The 25,903-nt window shown below is 36.5% G+C and overlaps 1 protein-coding gene and 1 long non-coding RNA gene across 2 annotated transcripts; both read left to right on the top strand.

Moving 5' to 3' along the window:
* Nucleotides 1–741: 741 nt before the first annotated feature.
* LOC110931117 lies at nucleotides 742–14,529 on the top strand. The gene is made up of 2 exons (XR_002588185.2): nucleotides 742–784; nucleotides 14,195–14,529. It is a non-coding gene; the product is annotated as an uncharacterized LOC110931117 (long non-coding RNA).
* Nucleotides 14,530–21,820: 7,291 nt separating this feature from the next.
* LOC110931118 (outer envelope pore protein 37, chloroplastic) lies at nucleotides 21,821–25,761 on the top strand. Its single transcript, XM_022174523.2, has 8 exons — nucleotides 21,821–21,950; nucleotides 22,079–22,104; nucleotides 22,347–22,702; nucleotides 24,504–24,590; nucleotides 24,655–24,849; nucleotides 24,934–25,028; nucleotides 25,137–25,257; nucleotides 25,388–25,761. Exons 3-8 carry the CDS (start codon nucleotides 22,358–22,360, stop codon nucleotides 25,517–25,519), a joined length of 975 nt encoding a protein of 324 aa, XP_022030215.1. The 5' UTR covers nucleotides 21,821–21,950; nucleotides 22,079–22,104; nucleotides 22,347–22,357; the 3' UTR covers nucleotides 25,520–25,761.
* The last annotated feature ends 142 nt before the right edge of the window (nucleotides 25,762–25,903 follow it).

The raw sequence follows: 25,903 nt of genomic DNA, 5'->3' as shown, positions 1-25,903 counted from the left end.
ATTATGAAGAACTTAAGATTAGATCACTTGTAAGTGATTAATAAGTAGTTATGAAGTGGGTTTTAGATGATGTAATGTAAATTGATGATTTGCTTATGTTAACAATGTTAGGAATCATACATGTGTGTGAGTGTTTAAAGAAATTGGATAAGAAATGGTGAATTGTTGTTAGATGAAGTGAACAAAATGTGATGATAATATGTATGATGTTTAATTTTAAATACCACATGTTGATTAGTAGAAGGATTTGATGAACTATGTATGAATTTAGAAGATTGTGCATAAATTAGTTGTACGTTATGCTTAAAAGATGGTACGCACCACAATCGTATGATAAAATGTATGTATTGTCGTCCGTGTAGTCGATTATGATGTTACGGGTATATAATGATAGGTCAAAAGTTAAACTAAATGAACCGTTGACTTCTAAAAGTCAACCGTGTATAAGAAGGATGGTTAGACGAGTTGTCATAATTGTAAGATTAAGGTAAGTTATATGGAGCGTGTTTGACGAATGTGTGTTTAATGCGATGACATGATGGTTTACATGAGTTTGAAATGATATGAATTTGGTCACATGTATTATGCTTGCAAGAAGTAACTAATGAAAGTCAAATAGGAATTATGCGATCGATATGATCGTTAACATGCACAATTATGTATGCTAATAAGAATGTGATTTCGATGACATGGAAGTATAGGAATCATGTCGAGACGGAATCAAGCACGGAAGGCTAACGGGTCAAAAGTGGCGAGGAAACGAGTATGAACATGGACGCACGAGGTAAGTGATTTTTGTAATCACTTCTTAGTTGTTTATGTAAAGTTATGTGCAATTTAATTAAGTATGATGATCGAGGTCAAGTAGGAAAGAATTGTATGAGACCGATGAAGTATTAAACGGATCTTAGTTTTGATCCGAGCGAGGTATGTGTGATTAAGAACTGTAGCTAAGTAGTAGGATTGGTTACTTATGCAAGGGAGTCCTTTGTTGTTAAGGATAGAGCAAAGTTGACAAAAACGCCCTTGATGGGTAAAACAAGCAAATGGTCTTAAAAGTTGATTACAAACAAGCTATTTGATTAAATGAATGTTTTGAAAAAGCAAGAAAGCGAGAAGTATGGTTGTCGTAAGCTAAAGACCTTAAAATGCGCAAATACCCTTAACGGGTCAAAATAAGCTCTTGAGCGAAAATGGGTCAAGAGGATGCAAGACATCCGAGAATTTAATCTTGTATGATATACAATGTTGACATTATTAGGTTCATAAGAAGTCTTGGTCAAACAAACAAGTTTTGTGGATGAAGGCATGAACGGGTCGAATAAATCATAATAAGGCGATAGCGTGTAAGTTAAGAATTTCCTTAATCCGGATATGGGATTTTAACTTCATATGATAGAATGTGAATTTACAAGCATGTAGGAAGAAACGGGAGGTCAAACGGGTAAACGGTTCAAAAGTTACGCGCGTTTTAGTGCGTACGGACGACGAAACGAACCTGCAGAAAACTGCAAAAACTAGAGGGTTAATTACCTGTCTACGGGTTTTTGGGCTACGGGTAAATGCAAGGCCCGTCGCCGACGGCCCTAGGGGCGTCGGCGACGGCCTTCCCAAGTCCCAAAAGCTGAAATCTTGTTATTTAAGTTAATTTATGTACCGTGGGCTTCGGTTTGATATCCGTGGACTATGGTGGACTTTCCAAACATGATTTTGATGGTTCCTTAGATGTTTATGGGCTATAAAGCTAAGTCTAAGACCCATGTTCATAATGTATGATTATGTAAGAGGTACGCGTGATCTAGTACGTGTTCGTTAAAGTATGTACGTATGTAGATGTGTATGTATGTATGTATAAAGATATGTACGAGTGTATGCATGTACGTAACGATGTAGGAAGGGTATGTATGTATGTTGTAACACCTCGAAAAATTTCGTCCAATAATGTCTTGACACGTGTCATAAGGTTCCGGTATGTGAAAACAGACTTTAGAGGGACTAAAAGTGACAAACAGTGAAAACTACGGAACGTAAGGGTCCAAAGTGTCAACAATGGATAAATAGACTCTATGATAACCCTACATAATGTTCATAACTTTAAACGGGTGGTTCATGGATCATACGACGTAGAAATTTGCACAAAAGTGAGGAATTGCAAACTATAGGGGCCAAAAGTGTCAACATGTTTAATTTATACCTCTGAGTGAACTTTTGGCAGACCCGAAGCATTGTAATGCTAAAATATACTCACTAGAATATGTGGTAAAAATTTCATGAAGTTTCGTCAACGTATGAGAAAGTTATGGCCAAAACCGTACTTGAAGGACTAAAAGCGTCAACGTCGAATTTCATGGCTTTTCGGTTGTGCGCAAAGTTATCCGAGGACATTACCATGTTGGTAAATGTCCTAAGGTTCTTAAAAACCAAGTTTGGGGGTTTACGAGTCAAAATAAGTAGCCGAAACATCGCGTGCAAGTGCAGGGACCAAATCTGCCATGTTTGAAACTTGTTTGGCTGATCAGAGGGTCAGGCGACCCGCCTGGACATGCCCAGGCGGGCCGTGTGGGACTGCCAGTAACAGAAATCGCGAAAATGACCATTTTGGGTCCGAATTTGAAGTTGTAAACAGCTGTTATCACCTCTCTTTTGATCCAATGAAAGTCCTTGCATGCCTAGGCTACTGAGAACTTGCTACTACCTCTGATTTCATCCATAAAACAGATCAAAAGCTCATTTCTTTGAGCTCATACATTGTGATCAAGAACATCCAACTTGTAAAACTCTCAAGACAACTTCCTGGAGCATTTTTGAACGTCAAGGCAACATCCTAGTGATAACTAAGCATCAATAGGACCTTTGTAAGCTCCTAATTCAGTCTCTAATTCGTTCTTGCATCGATTAATTGCTAAAAGTCAAACTATTGTTCTTATGCTTTGACTTTCTGATTAAGCGAGTTTTACTCAGTCATTTCTCAAATTGAAACCACACTTATGTTGGTAATTATGAGGGAAACAAACCCTCAAAAGGGTGTTCTCTGATTCCCACTATATGCATGTTAATTGTCGAGTCAAACTTGTTCTAAAAAGTCAACAGAAGTTGTTTTTGGCAAAATAAGCTTAAATGGTAATGTAGATGACATGCAATCTGTTTGATCATTGAAAATAACCTATAATGGATACAAGAATGTGTTTTATATTCATCAACTCGACAATCTTTGATATAAATACGAATCGGAACCGAAAGTCTTGTAAAACGACTATTTCGTAGACTATCGATTCGGATTCGTACATGCATGTTTGAGATCTGTACTGGAGAGTACTTTTGACCATTTTTATTTTAGTATATCTTTCTGGAATTTTTGTTGTTTGAGTCTATGCTTAGCCGATTCATATGCATGTTTCCGATTTATGCTTAAAGTTGACTATTTTGCCCTTTTTGATATAAAACGTGATTTTTGGAAAAGTGAAAGAGTAGAAATCTTTATTTCTAAATATGATATAATATCAGCAAGTTATGTTCTATTATGCCCCGAATAAATTTAAACTCAATTTATGCCTCATAAGGGCATTTTGGTCATTTAAAAGATTATAAAAGAGTCAAATTAGAAATCTGAGTTCCGGGTCTGGTTTATACAGTAAATATACTTCATTTAACATATTATAACAGTAGGGTATGACCCATATACCAAACTTAACATTTAAAATCAAACTATGCACCGTAGGGGTATTTTAGTAATTTCACAAGGGCTAAAAATGCCAAAACTGGAAATCTGAGTTCAAATATTTATACTTACTGTTATTTTATAAAAATACACTAATTACATCAGTAGGTATGAGTCTTATATGTTTAAAATGAGTATAACGCCTATTATGCGTTAAAAACGCTAAAAATGCGATTTAGAGCCGTTTCCGGGTTTTCAAAAGAAAGCTGAGATTTTTATATTTCCAGAATGCTCAAAATAATTTATTTAACATATAAAATCAGTAGAAAAAGATTTCGGGTCAAAAGAATGTATAAAACTCATTTTATGGCTTAAACGGTCAAAACCGGCATTAACCGAATCGACTAAGCGACGTATGATCCGATCAGCCAAAAATTAAATAAAAATCATCAAAAATCCCAAAATAATATATAACATCAGTGGGTAAAAAGTTTTATACCAAAACGGGGCCTGAAATGGGTTATACGCAAAATGCGCCGATTATGTAATAATAAGATATAGTTTTACGCTATTGGCCATAACTCAAAATCTGGACCACCAACTGGTCACAAATTTTCGGTGCAAGTTTCCTAAGGCATATCTACATTGCACTAAAACGGGTCAGAACTGAGGTCAAAGCAAAAGTCAACTTTTGCGACATTCGGTTCCGAACCGGGTCACATACCTATACATACAATATATACATATATATATTTTAGGCTTATCCCCCATTTCCTTACCTCCATCCTCTTTGCCACATCCTCACACTCAATCTACGTGACGCTTACGTGCCGGAGAGACGTTAATTTTTAATGAATACGAAAAAATTAACCCGTTGCTTAATGGCTAATTTTGTTCAATCAGATTTGAAAAATCAGACCCATTGCCATTGACGGGTCAACCGCATAAGGCACGTCATCCATCCACCCTAGTGCAAGTCTTCCAACACATGCTCTAGGTTTAGCTCTAGCACATTCCCAACTGATGGGGCATTCTCATCAATTTCTTCAATTACTACATTTGATGTTGGTTTAGTCCAGATTGAATTTGTAGTTTGATCTATTGAATGATATGATTGAAAAATGAGAATAAATAGTAATTGTTTTTGAGTTGATTGTCATGCTAAACTTACCGGTTTTACAACAATACAAGGTTTTCAAAACATGCGTGAGTTTTAATGACGTGGGACGGTAGAAAAGTAAGTCAAATTATTATTTTAAAGAAAAAAGTTGTAATTTCATCGTTCGTTTATATCATGTATCATATTTCCATCGCGGCCTCCCAGGCAGGTGTGCGATACAAAAACAGTTTTTGGTTTATAATTTTTCTCATTTTTATGATTTTCGGGTGGAATAAAACCTAAACCTTTCTTTTTGAAATTACTGTTATGTGTGAGACTTGAACTCAAGACCTTCTCTCAAGGTGTGTTTAAAGGTATTGTCTTTGCCAATGGTTCATGGCTATAGCCTAGTGACATCTTAGGGGTAAGATAAGACTTTGTGACGAATAGGTTCTGGATTCCGTTCCCACAAGGGGCGCTCGGTTCGGTTTATGTGACTAGTTTGCATAAATTGACCGAAGCGGGACAAACGTTATCATTTTTGTCTCAAAATCCAGAGTGTATTTAGTATACCCATATTATACAAGTATTCAAACTTGTCGGGTCTAAATCACGTTCTATCCGGTCTTCGCTTAATCATGCGCTTGAACCGTATATTTCCTTAAAACTAACCGGTCTAAGCTTAGGCTTAATTAAAGACCCGTTAGTATTCTAATTGGTTATTTATACCATCGTTCCAGACTAGAGCCTTCCGGTAAATTGTACCTACGCTTACTTAAGTGAATACGGCTGAGTTATTATAACTCTTGCTATTTAAGACAGGAGCTAGCTCAGGTAAATACTCTTAACTTATTTTCCCTATTACGGGCTTGGGATACGGTAATATAAATACCGCATAGTCAGGTATGGGATTCGAAGACCAATGTGTCGGGAAATTCAAATAACCTGTTTTAATTCGTATTGCTTGACTGAAACATTGGGGGTTAATGCGACCGTGTCCTGGATATCCTTGACTCATTAATTGCAATGGCCACGACCTAAGCACGGGGTGTAGGCATACACCTGACAGATGCTTTATGCTTATTATTTGATTATACCCAATATGGGATTCCCAATAGGGGAATAGTGGTGTGTCGGTTAATCTTGAACCGGCATAGGACCGGGCCCCGCATGTAGAGCAAGTTATGTAAAACTGATAACATGAGATATAGTTTGTCCCAAGTATAAAAGATTAATCTTGCCTTGTGCATCTTAATCAAGTGTCAAAATAGTTTTGTGCCTTGTGCGCCTAAACCAATTTTCATAAACTCTTTTCAAATGAGTCAGTTGAGTGTATTTACCAGTGAAAACTGACGTATTTTCCAAAGTCTAAGTGACAGGTACAAGTACGTAATAGGCTGGAAGCTGCTCAGGGCGTCAGTAAGGAATCTTGCAAGTTCTAGGCGTCTAAAGTCTGTTGAACATTTATCTTATTTTATTTGATCCGCCTGTGGATCCTCTACTTTCCGTTGTAATACTTGATATTACTTTATATCCGGATCGTATTATATTTATCTTTTGCTTCCGCTGTGCATTATTATATTGTGTTGTTTGTCTATGATGACGCCAACTACGTCACGATACGCCAACTACGTCACGCCATTATGGTTTAGTAATACCATGACTTTATAAATCATCCGTTACGATGATTCCATAATAACTTGCATCTAAGCATATGTTATTTTGGTGTTAGTACCAAAGCTCCAGAATGGAGGTTTCCGACGAAGCGCACAGCAGTGCAGCGGCTAAAAACAAGGATGCAAGTATAAATATAAATGTTAATGGCACTACTCTTCAGGCCTTGATTAGCGCAGCAATTAGTGAAGTTGTGGATAAGGTACTTGAGAACAAAAAGGAACCGAGTGTCACTCACTCGAAGATCCATACGGAAACGAATACACCAGCTCGTAAGGAGAGCTCCGTTCACTCTTCAGATGAAAAGAGCGAACCTCAGGAGTTAGTACTCTATGATAAGCCCCGTTCAGCTGAGGGCGGGTGCACCTACAAATATTTCGTCTCATGCAAACCCAGAAATTTCAATGGCGAAAAAGGAGCAATTGATGCTATGGAATGGCTTGAGGAAATGGAAACGGTTGTGGACATCAGCGATTGTCCTGATAAGGATGTAGTATAATTTGTTTCACAATCTTTTAAAGGAGAGGCTCTTGTATGGTGGAAGGCCATGATGCAGTCCACGGGGAAAATTCCCCTATACCTTATGGGATGGTCCAAGTTTGCGGACCTTATCAAAGAGAACTACTGTCCACAGCACGAAGTGGAAAAGGTGGAGACAGATTTTCTGAATCTCACAATGAAAAACCTAAATTGCCAGCAATATGTTACCGACTTTAACTCCCTATCTAGACTGGTACCCTATTTAATTACCCCGGAACCAAAACGCATTGCGCGTTTCATCGGTGGTTTGGCACCAGAAATAAAAGCGGATGTTAAGGCTTCAAGGCCAAACAACTACAGATCAGCTGTAGATCTATCCTTGTCTCTCACTCTAGATGTAGTGAGACAAAAGTCGTTCATGAATGAAACTAATGACAAAAGACAAAGGGAGGAGGATAACTCTCAGAATCCTAAGAAGAGCAAATCCAAGCTCAACAATAACCATCAGGATTCCAACAAAAAGCCTACATGCAAAACCTGCAAAAGAAGACATTGGGGGCAGTGTCGATTAAGCCAAAAGATAAAGCAATGTGGCATCTGTAAAAGAACTGGCCACTAGTCCCACGAATGTAGGGACATGAAGGATGCAAACTGTTTCAGATGTGGTGAAAAGGGGCACATCAGTACTAATTGCCCTAAGGCTGCCAAGAAAGGAGCAGCTAGGTCTGGAAAGGATAAGAAAGGAACCGCCTAGACTACCGGTTGAATACCTGAGACAGTGCACATCGATAATAGCATTAGGTACGTCCTTTACCGTTTAGCATTGATAGTGACTGCCAAGTATTTTTACATTGATGCAAGGGATAATAAACCTTTAGCAAATCATAAGCTTAGCAAACTATGAATTACACTCATAAAGACTCCATATATTAAATATGAGGTATAAGTTACCAATGGAATCTTTAATGACCTCTCTCCCATCCTCGGAGAAAATCCTTTCATAAGAATCTGGAGTACTCTTCCCCAGAAAGAGTACGACAATATATATATTATTTATTTTATTTTATTATTTTTTCTCATTGTTTTCTATCGTCTGCGAATGCCAAACTATGTTTGATAAAAGTACCATATGAGGAATTGCGTATCCTAGTGTGTCCCATAGATTACTTCCATGCCTGATCAGTATGGAGGTTTAATGCATGGGATCCCCGAAGATATCCCAATGATCATATTGTACTAAAGTCGACTAGTAGTATTCAAAGGAGATATCCAATATAAAAATGTCCTTATAAGTATCTCTACTTAGGGCATCCTTGTAATGGTAAAGGGAATATGTCATTTATCTGACACCGAAAGCGATAGATAAGCTAAAGTCTGAGAATACGGAAATCTCTGACATCTCTATGTGTCACAATTAGCTTCTTTATAAGAATTACCATGTTTACCTTCTGAGAGGCAAGAGGATGTTAAAACAAACATCCCGCTTAGGGCTACAGTTATTGTAAGAATCTTATATCTGTTATTACCAACGAAATAGGAAGAACTAAGAGCCAAATAAATAAGCTTTGGATAAGGTTTCGTAAAGCCAAAATTCAAGGTTCTAAGAACTCCGATTTTTTTTCGTAAATAAGAAAGACGGTTCATCTTGCTTATGCATTGATTACCGCAACCCTATTTAGGCAATATCTAGGAATCCCCAATTGCCGCCCAGGATCGTCGATTTATTCGACTGACTTAAAGGATTAGCTACCCCTTAAGGTTAGTTTTAAGCAGTGATTGGAATAACCATCTCACCTTAAGATTAGCTTGTCTATAACAGTTGTTATATAAGTATCAACGCTGCTCCTTTGGGAGACCTTGTATAGATAGATGTTAAACATCTATTGCTAGACAGAAAATTGGTAAGTCCAATTATCAGGATCTAAAAGTTGCCTTGGAAACAACGAATAAGATCGAGCAAATCCATAACCATCTATAAGTTGCCAGTGTTCGGCAGAGAATCAAGGATTCATGGAAATAGCAAACCTCCTAAGTTCTTGTTAAGAAATAAGGTTCAACAAAAGATATCACCCTGGAAAGGTGTGCCAATCTGTTAATTGTCAGGCTAGTAAGCTCTGAATATATGAAATCATTCGATGTAATCGAATATATCAAGATCAAATAACCTATGAGCTAAAACCTATTTAAGGAGCTTGGTGGAGCTCGCGATGTATTGCACCCCAAGGATTTAAGGATATGTTCCGCCAATAAGTCAAGGAGCACTATCACATAACGGTTGGCAGACGGACGGACAGAGTGAGCGTACCATCCAAACATTGGAAGACATGCTTCGAGCATGTGTGATTAATTTAGGTGGCAGTTGGGATAACCACCTACCCTTGATAGAATTCTCCTATAAAAATAGCTACCCTACTAGTATTAGGGCCGCGCCTTTGGAGGTCTTATACGGTAGAAAGTGTAGATCGCCCATTTGTTGGGCAGAAGTTGGAGATGTCCAATTGTCAGGACCAGATATCGTCTTTGAGACGACGGACAAGATCGTGCAGATTCGCGATCGTTTGAAAGCTGCCAGGGATAGGCAGAAAAGTTATGCGGATCCGAAGCGCAAGGATTTTCACTTCGATGTAGGTGATAAGGTATTGCTTAAGGTATCACCTTGGAAAGGGGTGATGCGATTTGGTAAGAAAGGCAAGCTAAGCCCGAGATGCATAGGACCTTTCAAGATCATCGAACGTATCGGGTCAGTTGCTTATAAGTTAAACTTGTCTGAAGAACTTAGCGCTATACCTAATGTGTTCCGCATCTGTAATTTGAAGAAGTGTTTCGCTGACGAGTCACTGATTATACCGCATACAGATATACACATAGATGAGAGTATGAAGTTCGTGGAAAAACCTTTATCGATTGAGGATCGACAGGTAAAGAAGCTTCGAAGGAAGCATGCACCTATTGTCAAGGTCAAGTGGGATACCCGTAGAGGTCCCGAATACACGTGGGAAGTGGAATCCACGATGCAAGAAAAATATCCCCATTTGTTTCAGTAAATCTCGAGGTCGAGATTTCTTTTAAGGGGGTGAGGATGTAACACCTCGAAAAATTTCGTCCAATAATGTCTTGACACGTGTCATAAGGTTCCGGTATGTGAAAACAGACTTTAGAGGGACTAAAAGTGACAAACAGTGAAAACTATGGAACGTAAGGGTCCAAAGTGTCAAAAATGGATAAATAGACTCTATGATAACCCTACATAATGTTCATAACTTTAAACGGGTGGTTCATGGATCATACGACGTAGAAATTTGCACAAAAGTGAGGAATTGCAAACTATAGGGGCCAAAAGTGTCAACATGTTTAATTTATACCTCTGAGTGAACTTTTGGCAGACCCGAAGCATTGTAATGCTAAAATATACTCACTAGAATATGTGGTAAAAATTTCATGAAGTTTCGTCAACGTATGAGAAAGTTATGGCCAAAACCGTACTTGAAGGACTAAAAGCGTCAACGTCGAATTTCATGGCTTTTCGGTTGAGCGCAAAGTTATCCGAGGACATTACCATGTTGGTAAATGTCCTAAGGTTCTTAAAAACCAAGTTTGGGGGTTTACGAGTCAAAATAAGTAGCCGAAACATCGCGTGCAAGTGCAGGGACCAAATCTGCCATGTTTGAAACTTGTTTGGCTGATCAGAGGGTCAGGCGACCCGCCTGGACATGCCCAGGCGGGCCGCGTGGGACTTCCAGTAACAGAAATCGAGAAAATGACCATTTTGGGTCCGAATTTGAAGTTGTAAACAGCTGTTATCACCTCTCTTTTGATCCAATGAAAGTCCTTGCATGCCTAGGCTACTGAGAACTTGCTACTACCTCTGATTTCATCCATAAAACAGATCAAAAGCTCATTTCTTTGAGCTCATACATTGTGATCAAGAACATCCAACTTGTAAAACTCTCAAGACAACTTCCTGGAGCATTTCTGAACGTCAAGGCAACATCCTAGTGATAACTAAGCATCAATAGGACCTTTGTAAGCTCCTAATTCAGTCTCTAATTCGTTCTTGCATCGATTAATTGCTAAAAGTCAAACTATTGTTCTTATGCTTTGACTTTCTGATTAAGCGAGTTTTACTCAGTCATTTCTCAAATTGAAACCACACTTATGTTGGTAATTATGTGGGAAACAAACCCTCAAAAGGGTGTTCTCTGATTCCCACTATATGCATGTTAATTGTCGAGTCAAACTTGTTCTAAAAAGTCAACAGAAGTTGTTTTTGGCAAAATAAGCTTAAATGGTAATGTAGATGACATGCAATCTGTTTGATCATTGAAAATAACCTATAATGGATACAAGAGTGTGTTTTATATTCATCAACTCGACAATCTTTGATATAAATACGAATCGGAACCGAAAGTCTTGTAAAACGACTATTTCGTAGACTATCGATTCGGATTCGTACATGCATGTTTGAGATCTGTACTGGAGAGTACTTTTGACCATTTTTATTTTAGTATAACTTTCTGGAATTTTTGTTGTTTGAGTCTATGCTTAGCCGATTCATATGCATGTTTCCGATTTATGCTTAAAGTTGACTATTTTGCCCTTTTTGATATAAAACGTGATTTTTGGAAAAGTGAAAGAGTAGAAATCTTTATTTCTAATATATAAACTTGCACCGAAAATTTGTGACCAGTTGGTGGTCCAGATTTTGAGTTATGGCCAATAGCGTAAAACTATATCTTATTATTACATAATCGGCGCATTTTGCGTATAACCCATTTCAGGCCCCGTTTTGGTATAAAACTTTTTACCCACTGATGTTATATATTATTTTGGGATTTTTGATGATTTTTATTTAATTTTTGGCTGATCGGATCATCCGTCGCTTAGTCGATTCGGTTAATGCCGGTTTTGACCGTTTAAGCCATAAAATGAGTTTTATACATTCTTTTGACCCGAAATCTTTTTCTACTGATTTTATATGTTAAATAAATTATTTTGAGCATTCTGGAAATATAAAAATCTCAGCTTTCTTTTGAAAACCCGGAAACGGCTCTAAATCGCATTTTTAGCGTTTTAACGCATAATAGGCGTTATACTCATTTTAAACATATAAGACTCATACCTACTGATGTAATTAGTGTATTTTTATAAAATAACAGTAAGTATAAATATTTGAACTCAGATTTCCAGTTTTGGCATTTTTAGCCCTTGTGAAATTACTAAAATACCCCTACGGTGCATAGTTTGATTTTAAATGTTAAGTTTGGTATATGGGTCATACCCTACTGTTATAATATGTTAAATGAAGTATATTTACTGTATAAACCAGACCCGGAACTCAGATTTCTAATTTGACTCTTTTATAATCTTTTAAATGACCAAAATGCCCTTATGAGGCATAAATTGAGTTTAAATTTATTCGGGGCATAATAGAACATAACTTGCTGATATTATATCATATTTAAAGCATATTATCTCAGGGAACTTGCATATGACTCCTTTACCTACCCGTAACGCTCTTTTAGCGCTCGGTTCGGTTTATGTGACTAGTTTGCATAAATTGACCGAAGCGGGACAAACGTTATCATTTTTGTCTCAAAATCCAGAGTGTATTTAGTATACCCATATTATACAAGTATTCAAACTTGTCGGGTCTAAATCACGTTCTATCCGGTCTTCGCTTAATCATGCGCTTGAACCGTATATTTCCTTAAAACTAACCGGTCTAAGCTTAGGCTTAATTAAAGACCCGTTAGTATTCTAATTGGTTATTTATACCATCGTTCCAGACTAGAGCCTTCCGGTAAATTGTACCTACGCTTACTTAAGTGAATACGGCTGAGTTATTATAACTCTTGCTATTTAAGACAGGAGCTAGCTCAGGTAAATACTCTTAACTTATTTTCCCTATTACGGGCTTGGGATACGGTAATATAAATACCGCATGGTCAGGTATGGGATTCGAAGACCAATGTGTCGGGAAATTCAAATAACCTGTTTTAATTCGTATTGCTTGACTGAAACATTGGGGGTTAATGCGACCGTGTCCTGGATATCCTTGACTCATTAATTGCAATGGCCACGACCTAAGCACGGGGTGTAGGCATACACCTGACAGATGCTTTATGCTTATTATTTGATTATACCCAATATGGGATTCCCAATAGGGGAATAGTGGTGTGTCGGTTAATCTTGAACCGGCATAGGACCGGGCCCCGCATGTAGAGCAAGTTATGTAAAACTGATAACATGAGATATAGTTTGTCCCAAGTATAAAAGATTAATCTTGCCTTGTGCATCTTAATCAAGTGTCAAAATAGTTTTGTGCCTTGTGCGCCTAAACCAATTTTCATAAACTCTTTTCAAATGAGTCAGTTGAGTGTATTTACCAGTGAAAACTGACGTATTTTCCAAAGTCTAAGTGACAGGTACAAGTACGTAATAGGCTGGAAGCTGCTCAGGGCGTCAGTAAGGAATCTTGCAAGTTCTAGGCGTCTAAAGTCTGTTGAACATTTATCTTATTTTATTTGATCCGCCTGTGGATCCTCTACTTTCCGTTGTAATACTTGATATTACTTTATATCCGGATCATATTATATTTATCTTTTGCTTCCGCTATGCATTATTATATTGTGTTGTTTGTCTATGATGACGCCAACTACGTCACGATACCCCACACCGGGCCCACCGGGGACACGTGGAGATCGGGGTGTGACATATGTAGAGGTGTATGTATGTATGCAAATGTGTATTGGTGTATGTATGGAAGTACGTGTGATCGTAGGCATGAATGTAGAGACGTATGAATGTAGGTACGTATGTAGAAGCGTATTTATGTATATATGAAGATACGTATGATAGTATGTATATATGTGAAGGCGTAGAAATGTATGTATATATGCAAATGTGTATTTGTGTATGTATGGGAGTACGTGTGATCGTAGGCATGAATGTAGAGACGTATGAATGTAGGTACGTATGTAGAAGCGTATTTATGTATATATGAAGATACGTATGATAGTATGTATATATGTGAAGGCGTAGAAATGTACGTATGTATGCAAATGTGTATTTGTGTATGTATGGGAGTACGTGCGATCGTAGGCATGAATGTAGAGACGTATGAATGTAGGTACATATGTAGAAGTGTATTTATGAATATATGAAGATACGTATGAGTGCAGGCATGTATGTATTGAGGTATGGATGTATGCAAGAGTATATGTAAGTATGATTTTGGATACGTTAAGTGTTAATGATATTAATCATGTACCTGGAAAACGAAGATTTACGCAAGTACATTATTGAAGACTCACAAGGGAATGGATACGCTAATGATATGCTTAAAGTTAGAGAGAAAGCTGAATGGAAAGTGTACATGTATTGAGTCTTGTTTATGTATTGTATACTAATGTGATGAATGTATGTGGTGAGTGCAGGTTGTACGAATCACGGGTGGTTATCACGAGGAATAGAGCTCGAAGAGCGAGTCACAAGCTAGATTGTACGGGAATAACTGAATATGTATTATTAGTAATCAGGGCTTATGCTTTATTTTTTTGTAAAAGATACATATTAAAACGTACTTTCAAGTAAGTCATGACGTTAATAATGAAAGAAATTTTATGGCATGAGTTTCCGCTGCGACTTTTTGTCAAATATGAATTAGGGTGTAACATAATTTTATCGTTTTTTATATGTAATTTTATAATTACACATATGTAAACTAGTTTTTTTACATATATGTAATTAGTTATGACACATATATATAATTTAGGCAATTAAACATATGTAAACTACTTTTAACATGTATTTAATCAAAGAAATACATAAAATAGATGATAAAAAGATTCTAAATACAAAAACTTATATACAAAATAATTGTTTATTAGGAGTTCTGAAAGTTCTGTAGTTATTTAGAGTTCTGAAATGAACTCAACCCTATATATATATATATATATATATATATATATATATATATATATATATATATATATATATATGGAGCCGCTAAAATAGAAACCATCCCCAGTTGTAAGAACCACGAGAACCACTCTCAACCAATCAGAATAAAGGGTATTTTAGTCATTCACTATAAATGTCAAATCTCCATTTAAAGTCACCAGACTTTATTGCCTCTCCCATCTCTCCTATGTCTTTATATCACTTTCCTCTCTCTCCATTTTCAATTTTGAACAGCTGTGAATCAAATTCCAGTATTCGATTGAAATACAAGCTTACTAGACAAGATCTAGTTCCAATCTCTCATATCTCCTTTTATCCCTCATCTCTCTCTATTTCTTGAAATACTCTCACCACCATCTCTCATCTTGTTCGAAAATCTTCTGCGTTAGGGGAACCGGAGAAGGAGATCGGAGAGTGAGAGAGAGATAGACGGTGGAGGGAGGTGGGGAGGTGTTGGTGGGGAAGACGTTGGTGGGAGGTGGCGGAAGATGGTGATAGGGATGTTTGGCATACTCCGGTGACCAAGTCGTTGGTGGGAGGTGGTGGGAGGTGGCGGAAGACAGTGATGGCGGTGGTGGTGGCTGTTATCCGGCGGCATCTTCTGCCTCCCTTTCCTCTCTGCCGCCCTCTTTGTGACTGGTGTTTGGTGGTGGTGGCGTTGGGGTTGGTGGCGGTGGCGTTGGAGATGGTGGTTGAGCTCGGGGGAAGGCGGTGGCTGAGCCGGTGAAGCCAGATGCAGGTTTGATTTTTGTGCGTTTGAATTTTGGTTTGATCTGTTAAAAAATGTGGGTTTAGATCTGTTGGTATTTCTTGTTGTTGGTATTGATCTGTTGGTATTTTCTTTGAAATTTTGGATAGTGATTTTGGTAGATTTCGAACACTGATTTTTGCTGGGTTTTGTTTGAATGTTTGAACAGTGATTTTTGGTAGATTCGATCAGTGATTTTTGCTGGGTTTGCTGGTGATTTTGAATATTTGAATCTGTGGGTTTTGCTGGTGCTTTTTGGTAGTTTTTCGAACAGTGATCTATGTGGGTTTTGATCCGTTTTTGGATTCGGGCGGTGATGACGCAAAAAAAAACGTATATTTTGATGACGATGGCGCGGCACGGTTGGTGGATGGTAGATTTTTGAAACTGCACCCCCACTTTGCAACCTTTGATTATCGAAAAAAATCTGAGCCAAACCCCTTTTTTCAAGAATCCAAACATTTGTTTTTGATTTTTGTTGTTGATTTTTTATTTTTTTTTCCTCAGTCGATGATGATCACAATATATCTGAGACACCTACCGAGTTGCGATTTCTGGGTGCGTTTGTTTTTGTGTAAAATTGTTTGAAAAAAAAACGCTTAAACCGTAAACTTTTTTACGTAAAACGTAAATTTTTTTAGCGTAAGAACGTAAAAAGTTTAACGTAAAAATGTAACATAAAACTTTTACGTAAAACGTAAAAACGTAAAACGTAAAACTTTAACGTAAAACGTAAAAAGTTTAACGTAAAACGTAAAAAGTTTTACGCAAATCGTAAAACGTTAAAAGTTTTACGTAGAACATAAAACGTAAAATGTAAAAATTTTAAAAAGTTTAACGTAAAACGTAAACCGTAAAAAGTTTCACGTATCACGTAAAACGTAAAAAGTTTAACGTAAAACGTAAAAGGTAAAACTTTTTCTACGTAAGGTGTAAAACGTAAAAATTTTAAAAAGTTTAACGTAAAACGTAAAAATTTTAAAAAGTTTAACGTAAAAGGTAAACCGTAAAAAGTTTAACATAAAACGTAAAACGTAAAAAGTTTAACGTAAACCGTGTGATAAAACGGCACCTAAAAACAAGTGACGTGAATGCGGCGCATAAAAACGCCACGGAAAAAAGGGACGTAAAAACGCCGCGGTAAAACGTGACGTAAAAAACGGCGCATTAAAAAACGACGCTTGAAAACGCCGCGGTAAAACGGGATGTAAAAACGCCGCGGTAAAACGGGACGTAAAATTGGTGCGTTAAAAAAATGACGCTTGAAAACGCCGAGCGTAAAAAACAACGTGCGGTAAAACGGGCGTTAAAAAAACGGCGCTTGAAAACGCCGCGGTAAAACGGGACGTAAAAAACGGCGCGTTAAAATTGTCTTTGTTAAAAAAATCTGAATTTAAAAATGTTTTTAATAAAAAAAATATCTTTTTAAAAAATAAAAAGTAATAAAAAATAATATAGACAAAAAGACAAAATAAAGTAATTTTACTAAACTACCTAGATTAAAATATTAAAGACATAATAAGACAAAATCTATTTAATATTAATTTTAATTACTTTCAATCTCATCCATCCATCTTCTTGATCTAAAGGTTAGAAAGTGGTTCTCTCTGTTCTTACAACTGGAGGTGGTTTTCATTTTTGCGGTCCTCTATATGTAACAACTGGGTGATAATAATGTAATAAAAAATAAATTGTTCTTTGGTGATGATACACTTTTTTTGTGTAACATCTTTATGTAACAACATAGCTGAGTTCTAGTAATGTAACAATTCTAATATGTTTTGTCAGTTAGATATTTAAAAATTCTAAAAAAAACATAAATAGGTGATATTTGTAACCCTTTTTTTTGTAGTGTACGTATACAAAAGTACACATAAAAGATCAAAATTATAGAGAGAGAGAGAGGAGAGAGGAAAGTAGACAGATTTACACTTTCTGTCAGGAGAGAGAAATTGTAACATTTCCAAATATACTCTTCTTGTACCTCTCATTAATATTTATATTAAAAAGTAAAAGGGGGCAAGACCAAAATGATCTTATCAATCAATCTGATTAATCAATGGCTATTATTGGGTTTTCAGGGTTTATTCAACTCAAGTGGGTTTTCAATTTATCCTTGCCCTATATATATATAGGGCCAGGATCATTTTAGAACCATAAATATTTACAGAACTCGCAGAACTCCTAATAAACAATCTTTTTATTTATATATTTTTATGTTTAGGATAATTTTATCATTTATTATGTGTATTTTTACGATTATATACATGTTAAGAGTAATTTTATCATTTTTTATATGTAATTTTATAATTACACATATGTAAACTAGTTTATTTACATATATGTAATTAGTTATGACACATATATATAATTTTGGCAATTAAACATATGTAAACTACCTTTAACATATATGTAATAAAAGAAATACATATAATAGATGATAAAAAGATCCTAAATACAAAAACTTATATATAAAATGATTGTTTATTAGGAGTTCTGAAAGTTCTGTAGTTATTTATAGTTCTGAAATGAACTCAACCCTATATATATATATATATATAGAGAGAGAGAGAGAGAGAGTAGGGGTTGGGTAGAAAGTGGGTTTTTCCTAGAAAGTCTAGGAAGCAATCAGAATGTGACATGTGGAATTGAAGATTTTTAACTAGAAGGGCAATTGTGTACTTTCACATTCTATTTTTATTTTTGGAATTTATCTTCATTAACTAACTACCCATGTCCATATTTTGTAACCGTTTTTCTCCATGATTTTCTAAATAATTTGTTTTTGAAAGCTAAACCAATCGCATATTCCATTGTTCAGAAGATTACTGGAAATTATCAGCATGTTCTTGGTGCTGTGTTTTAACAGTTTACAGGGCTAAAGTCAATTTTTTTTATAGATCTCATAATATAAAGATGGTTTTGTAATTGGCAGATTACTGTTTTGTAATATGCTTGCTGTTAAAACACAGCGTTAAGAAATCCTTCAGCATTACCAGCATGGATGGTAAAACACAGCGTATGAATCTGCTTGCTGTTAAAACACAACTGTATGAATCTGAATGCTAAAACATAACTGTATGAATCTGCTTGCTGTTAAAACACAACTGTATGAATCTGCTTGCTCTTAAAACACAACTGTATGAATCTGAATGCTAAAACACAACTGTATGAATCTGCTTGCTGTTAAAACACAACTGTATGAATCTGAATGCTAAAACACAACTGTATGAATCTTCTTGCTGCTAAAACACAACTGTATTAATCTGCTTGCTGTTAAAACACATCGTCAACAAAACGGAGATGATACAAACAGTATTTGAATGGTGATGATGAACTCGAAGATGGTGGAGATGGAGAAGTGTTTTAATTTGATCCGGTGCTCTCCATCCTTTCTAAAGTTATCTTCTTCCATGATTATAGTTATTTTTTGTAGGGGTTGGGGTTTCGAAGATGGGTTTGGAGAGAGAGAGGGAAATAGCGTGAAATTAGGGACTGGGTTTGACTGACGGTTATCTAATTGATTTAAAACACGATATATTGACAAAATTGCCCCTATTCTTTTAAAACAATGAATTAAATAAACTAAAAAATTACAAGATTGCCATTGACTTCATCTTAACCATTAAACACACCCATTGGATGCCCAGATCGCTTCCTAGACTTTCTACGAAAAACACACTTTCCGCAGAAAGTCTATATATATGAGTAGGAGTTGGGTGGAAAGTCTATTTTTCCTAGAAAGTCTAGGAAGGAATAAGATTTGGACATGTGTCATTGAGGGATTTTAAGTAGAAAGACTATCATGTAATTTCACATTTTAAATTTATTTTTGGAATGTATCTTCATTAACTAAAATTCCATGATTTTCGGAATTTTTATTTTTTTCGAATTCAAATCTGCAAGTCAATGTGTTTATCTGAAACTATCAGCATGTTCTTGGTGATGTGTTTTACCAGACAAAGAGGTTGAAGTCAGTGTGTTTTAACAAGCTGAAGTCAATATATAATCAGGTTGTGTTCTAACAGTTATTTTGCATTTTAACACTCTGAATGTGTTTTATGTTATTGTCTATGTCACATTACATCACATTGTGTTTTTGATGATTACATTACATCATAATGTGTTTTACAACAGTTTGTTTTTATACTGGAGTTTAACAAATCTGATTGTGTTTTAAGTCAGCAGATTTGCTGGAGGATTCTTGATATTGTGTTTTAACAGCAAGCAGATTATTGACATTGTGTTTTAACAGCAAGCAGGCCATTGTGTTTTAACAGCAAGCAGATTCTTGACGCTGTGTTTTAACAGCAAGCAGATTCTTGACGCTGTGTTTTAACAGCAAGCAGATTCTTGACGCTGTGTTTTAACAGCAAGCAGATTCTTGACGCTGTGTTTTACATGCCTCTCTACAATCATCAATTAAAACAGAAAAAACACAGCCAAGTTACAAGCAGATTAAGACCAAAAACGTATATGCACTTCAAGAACTTTAATCACAACACAAGATATGAATACCTAGTGAAGAAAAGGGGTATCAACAAGCCTTGGAACCGAAATCTGAATGCTTTTGGGGTCCTGTTTTGCGTCGCCAACAGCAAAGGGGAGTAGAGATCGCAGGTTTTATTATGTTTAGGGTTGGATTGGAGAGAGAAAGAGAGAAAATCAAATCAATAATGGAGAGAGAGAGGGAAAATCCCATGAAAGTAGGGATTGCAGTTATCTAATTGATTTAAAAAAAACGGCCATTTGACAAAATTGCCCCTATTCATTAAAAACAATCAATTAATTAAACTCAAATATTACAAGATTGCCATTGATTTAATCTCAACCCTTAAACACACCAATCGGATGGACCAGATCGCTTCCTAGACTTTCTAGGAAAAACACACTTTCCGTGCGAACCCTACTTTTATATATATATATATATATAGGTAAAGGGTACTGTACAAATTCCCTTATCGTACATTACGTACGCTATAATCTCAGCCGTCAGATCATCTTCCCGCAATGAAAATCGCATGTTGTTTTTTTTTTTGTAATAATTTCGCATGTGATAAATTTGATGAAATAGCAGGTGGTTTTTTAACAATTTCGCATGTGTTAATTCAATTTCGCATGTGATAATTTTGATGAAATAGAAGGTTGTTTTTTGTAACAATTTCGCATGTGATAATTTTGATGAAATAGCAAGTTGTTTTTTTGTAACAATTTCGCATGTGGTAATTCAATTTCGCATGTGATAATTTTGATGAAATAGCATGTTGGTTTTTGTAACAATTTCGCGTGTGGTAATTTTGAAGAAATCGCATGTTAAAAAACAAACATGCGAAATTGTTACAAAAAACAACATGCGATTTTCAATGCCAGAAGATGATCTGACGGCTGAGATTGTAGCGTACGTAATGTATGATAAGCGCATTTGTACGTTAACCAGCCCCTATATATATATATATGGAGAAGGTTCAAATGAAAACTCCTTTTATCGTGAGAACTCGAGAACTAACTAAAAAAGCCTAAAAAACATACCATATTTTTTCTACAATTTTTTTTTATTAAAAATCTCTCTTTTTTATATAAAAAAATTTTGCACTACAATTTTTTTTTTGAAAAAAGTTTTTTTATACACAAAAACTAGCGTAAATTGGTATAAAAAATTGGTATGTTTTTTTAGGCTTTTTCTAGTTAGTTCTCGAGTTTTCACATTAACTAGTGGTTTTCATTTGAATCGTCCCCTATGCTATATTAGATACATGTAATCCATGCATATGTGTAATGACTAGTTCCAATAAGTTCAATCTTTTATATGAGTTAATATAAAAAAAAATACACTTACTCGGATGACGTAGTAGATATTATCCTATCCTACATTTTTCATCACGGTCTAGAGTGTTTGCTTGTGATTAGTGGGTGTTGTTGCCACGTTACATACAATTTTTCCTTTGCGAACAACTATCAAAAGCTCGATCATCGGGGTAAACTCAATGGCAAAAGCCCATTCACGCTCACGAACGCAAGTGGGGCTAGTGACCTGGCCCACCATCATTCTAGGGAAGCGTACCGTCTAAAGACCCACTGTAGTATAACTTTTGGGTCAACCAATACCAATTTTGCTCTTAACGAGACTCGAACCGATACTCTTCACGTAATTTGTTTTGGTGATGTGGTACTTAGTGGTTGGTTGTGTCTGTAAAGACCCGGGTTCGATTTCTTTTCAGTGCGTTTTCTTTCTTTTCTTTTACGTAATTGCTGCTACTCTTGGGTTTAAGTAGCTTAGGATTTTGTTCACTTGCTTCTATCTGTATCTGCTTGATGAAGTTTTCAATGTGGTATGTTCTTTTCTTTTCTTTTCTTTCGAAATTGGTAGGTTATTGGTGTAGGCCATTTGTAATCTTGACTGTTTTGATTTGCGATTTACTCATATCTCCAACCCTAAATCACTTCTCTCAATTCGCAGGTAGAGCATCCACTTCAACCAACACAGTATGTTTTTCTTTCTCTTTATTTTGGGTTTCGTTCAGATTTGTGTTGATTTTGTTACTCTGCACTCTAGGTGTTTGTTTATATGCCACAACCAACTGACCTTTCTGTCAATTGCAGCAATCTCTTGTGGTTTTGCTTCTAATTTTTAATTTATACTTGAAACGACCATTCAAGAATGCACAATTTTAAATCTGCAAGTACCGTAGATTAGGTTAAAGTTTGTTGATCTTTACTGTTTTCAGAAGTGAAGGTTATGTCCGATTTGAGGGAGATGGCAGAATCAGTATCTTCAAACCCTAATTCTGAGCTTCCACAACGTCGTTGGGTTCCGCCGCGTCCGTCTATTCGAGTGACGACCGAGTACGATAGCGACACGTCTCTTTTCTTCCACAAGGTATCCTGCAAGTTGTTCGACAACCTTGCCAAGCTTAAGCTGTCGTTTCAGAACAACAGCAAGGGACATGTCTCTGACCCTCAGTTGAGCTTCATTTCCAAACGCATATCCTGCCACTACGACCTCCATGAACACAATGCTCTCCTCAATGGCTCTTTTGATATTGCACCTGGTTTGCAGATCACTGCCGCTCATGATGTCAAGGTATTCATTTCATCACCAATTATATGTTGTTGTAAGACTATATAAGACTGAATTCCATTATTGAATAGGTTACCTTACGGTTACGATTTGTAGACATTACAAGGAAACCCTATTGGCCCAATACTAGAAACTTTAATCTGATATACATTTCAATACTCCCCCACAGTCTGAGTGGAAGAAAACCATAACCTCAGACTGGTAAACTTAAATAAATAATAAGAAAAGGTAGGTTTGATCTCGGTTTGCAACTCGGAAGTCCAAATTTCTGCCAACAAATCCATATTCCATTCATAGTCTTCAATGCCAATGATCCCGTAATCAATGCAGTTAATATCGGTGAGATATATCGGTTATCGGTCCCCATGTAAAAATCGGTGTCAAATATCGGTCAGCATGGTTTAAAAAGGTTTTCCGAGTCCCGCCTCGAGGCTTACGCCTCGGCTGAGGCTATGAAAAAACGCCTTAAAGGCTTAGCCTCATAGGGGTCAACTGAAACCTAGGCCTCAGTCATCCGAGGCTGTCCGAAGCACTGAGGCGGTGAGGCGAGGCGGTGAGGCTAAAGCCTCACCAGACCTTGTGAAAATGGAAAATTTTAGGTTTTTTGGACTTTATTTTAGACCCATTTAGTGTTTATTAGGCTTCATTGGTGAGCCAACCCAATAGTTCACTTAAAAAACATCTATTAGGTTAAAAAAACCTAATAAAAAGAAGATATCTGTTGGGCACGAATAGGATGAACAGGTTGGTGTATGTTATCGTTATGCACACTAGGAGATTGAAGCAAAAGTTTATAAAGAAGACGAATCTAAAAGATGATGAAGTCCTGATAGTTGCCGATGATGTTTTGTCGGATGATGAGTGGATAGCTAACCCGAGTGGGGATGAAGAAGGCATTGGTGGAGTTGGCGGGTCAAAATGTCAAATGAGGAAAAAGGTGAGAGTTCATCATCTAGGAGGAAAAGGAAAAGAGTTATTAATTTGGTTGATGACGATGACGATCTAAATACGCCAGATGAAAACTTTGAGGATGATGATGCGGAGGAAAACGAGTTCTATGATATTTAGATGTCATAACATTACTAATTTAAGTTGTTCGAACTATTTTATGATGTTTGTTTTATGTTAAACCTTGTTTGTTTTCCTATTTTATATTTATGATGTTTGTTTTATGGTAATTTGTGATTTTATGAGATATATATTTTTTTAATTTTTTTAATAATGTTTTGAGGCTTACGCCTCGTGAGGCTAAGGGAAAACACCTCGATACCCGTTTCCGCCTTTTTAAACCTTGTCGGTCAGAATATAGGTATCAATGTTATTGGTGATATTGACCGGTATATCAGGCACAAGTCTGGTCAAAAAAACTTCGTCATAACGAAAAACCAGCTAGACGGGAATGTGCGTGATTGAATTCCGACCAACCCTTAAATAGGTTTATCAAGGTTTCCTTGTTTGTACATGGCGCGATGGTCTTCTTTTTTATCAATCAAAACCCCTTCCCAAACTGTACAAGCTTCTTCCAAAGCATACGGCTTTCTGGATGTAGATGGTGATATCTATACAGATGGATCTTATCTATATGGTATAATGAAGTACCACATGGGTGGTGACGTTAGAGAGGCTAGGCCAGCTCTGATACCATGTAGAAGTATGAAAGACTGAATTTTATTGCTGGATAGGTTACCTTAGAATTTATAGACATTACAAAGAAACCTAATGGGTCCGTCCATAGGCTCAATACTAGAAACCCTAATCTGATATACATTCCAATGGTTGTTAACTTGTTCTTTTGGTTTTACAGGCGCAACTAGGACAAGTGACGATGGTTGCTGATCTTGCTCCTTCTTGCAAACTCGAGTTGACTTCTCTCCTTCCATCTGTTGGTTTGGTGAGTATCTATTATGTCCATATTTGCGTAATTCATTGTCTGAGGATCTTGTGTTGGTGTGCAGCCAAAAGCAGCCTTAAAATTTCCCTTTGGTGAAGTGTCATTTGAGGAGAATGAGGATCAGGAAGAGGAAGAGGAAGAGGAGGTGGATGCAGCTCCAAAGTTAGCATTTAGTGGAATACTTAAAGCTCAAGTTCATAAGGGAATTCTCAATGCTCAGTACAGGGAAGATATGTTGAATTTAAGATACTCCTTCAAGGTACATACATACGTGTTTCTTGTCTTAGAATTAATTACCCTTTCCCTTTGGTGTAGTTATGTCATGAGTTGCTTCTTGTTGCAGGATGAACAAACAACCTTCATCCCAAGCATTTCTCTGCCTTCAAATGCATTATCCGTCTCCTTCAAGCGTCGCTTTAGTCCTTCTGACAAGTTGAGGTACAAACAAAGTGATTTTAATAATCAATCAATGGACTAGTTGATGATTACCATTCTGAGGCAACAATTTACAGCTTCTTCTAACAATATATATATATATATTTTCAGTTATCTGTACAACTTCGATACAAATTACTGGAGCGCTGTATATAAACACACGGTTGGCAAGGACTACAAAGTGAAAGCTGGTTATGACTCAGAAATACGATTAGGTTGGGCATCTATCTGGGTAAGCTTTTGAATGCTAAATTGAGTTATATGTGAGTGAGACTACTAAAGTAACACGCACACACATGAGGCTTTGCTATGTACTTGTACAAAAGGAAAGGGATAGATGACAGTTACATTGGGCTGTGTAGGTTGGTGATGAAGATGGGAAGGCAAAAACAGCACCAATGAAGACGAAGGTGCAATTGATGCTCCAAGTACCGAAAGATGATATACAATCATCAGCCTTGATGTTCCGTGTGAAAAAGAGGTGGGACATTTAGTTGCCTTCACAAGTTGGTTGTTCTTCAACGTCCCCGGCCATCCATCATAGGCTGGCTAATCTCTCCAACTGTGTAATGAATGAACATTTTGTGTATCCATAATACTTTCCTCCAACTCACTTAGAGACGATGGGTTTAAATGTTTATGATTTTGTTTTTATTAATTAATGTTGGGCATTGTGTTCAATAAACCTTGATTAATTACTAGCCAATTTTCTAATATGAAGAGAGACTGATGACTACTGTAATATGAGTCCAGAAATAGGTTGCGTAATGGCAAAAGCTAATATTGTCTTTTGATGTACACCAATATCATTTTTAATTAACATATCTGTTTTTTTTTTTTTTTTTTTTTTTTTGAAAACCCAAACTCCATCACGCTAG

Source organism: Helianthus annuus, chromosome 3 (genome assembly GCF_002127325.2).
Source record: "Helianthus annuus cultivar XRQ/B chromosome 3, HanXRQr2.0-SUNRISE, whole genome shotgun sequence".
NCBI lineage: Eukaryota > Viridiplantae > Streptophyta > Magnoliopsida > Asterales > Asteraceae > Helianthus > Helianthus annuus.
This window is presented reverse-complemented; position numbering and strand designations above follow the sequence as displayed.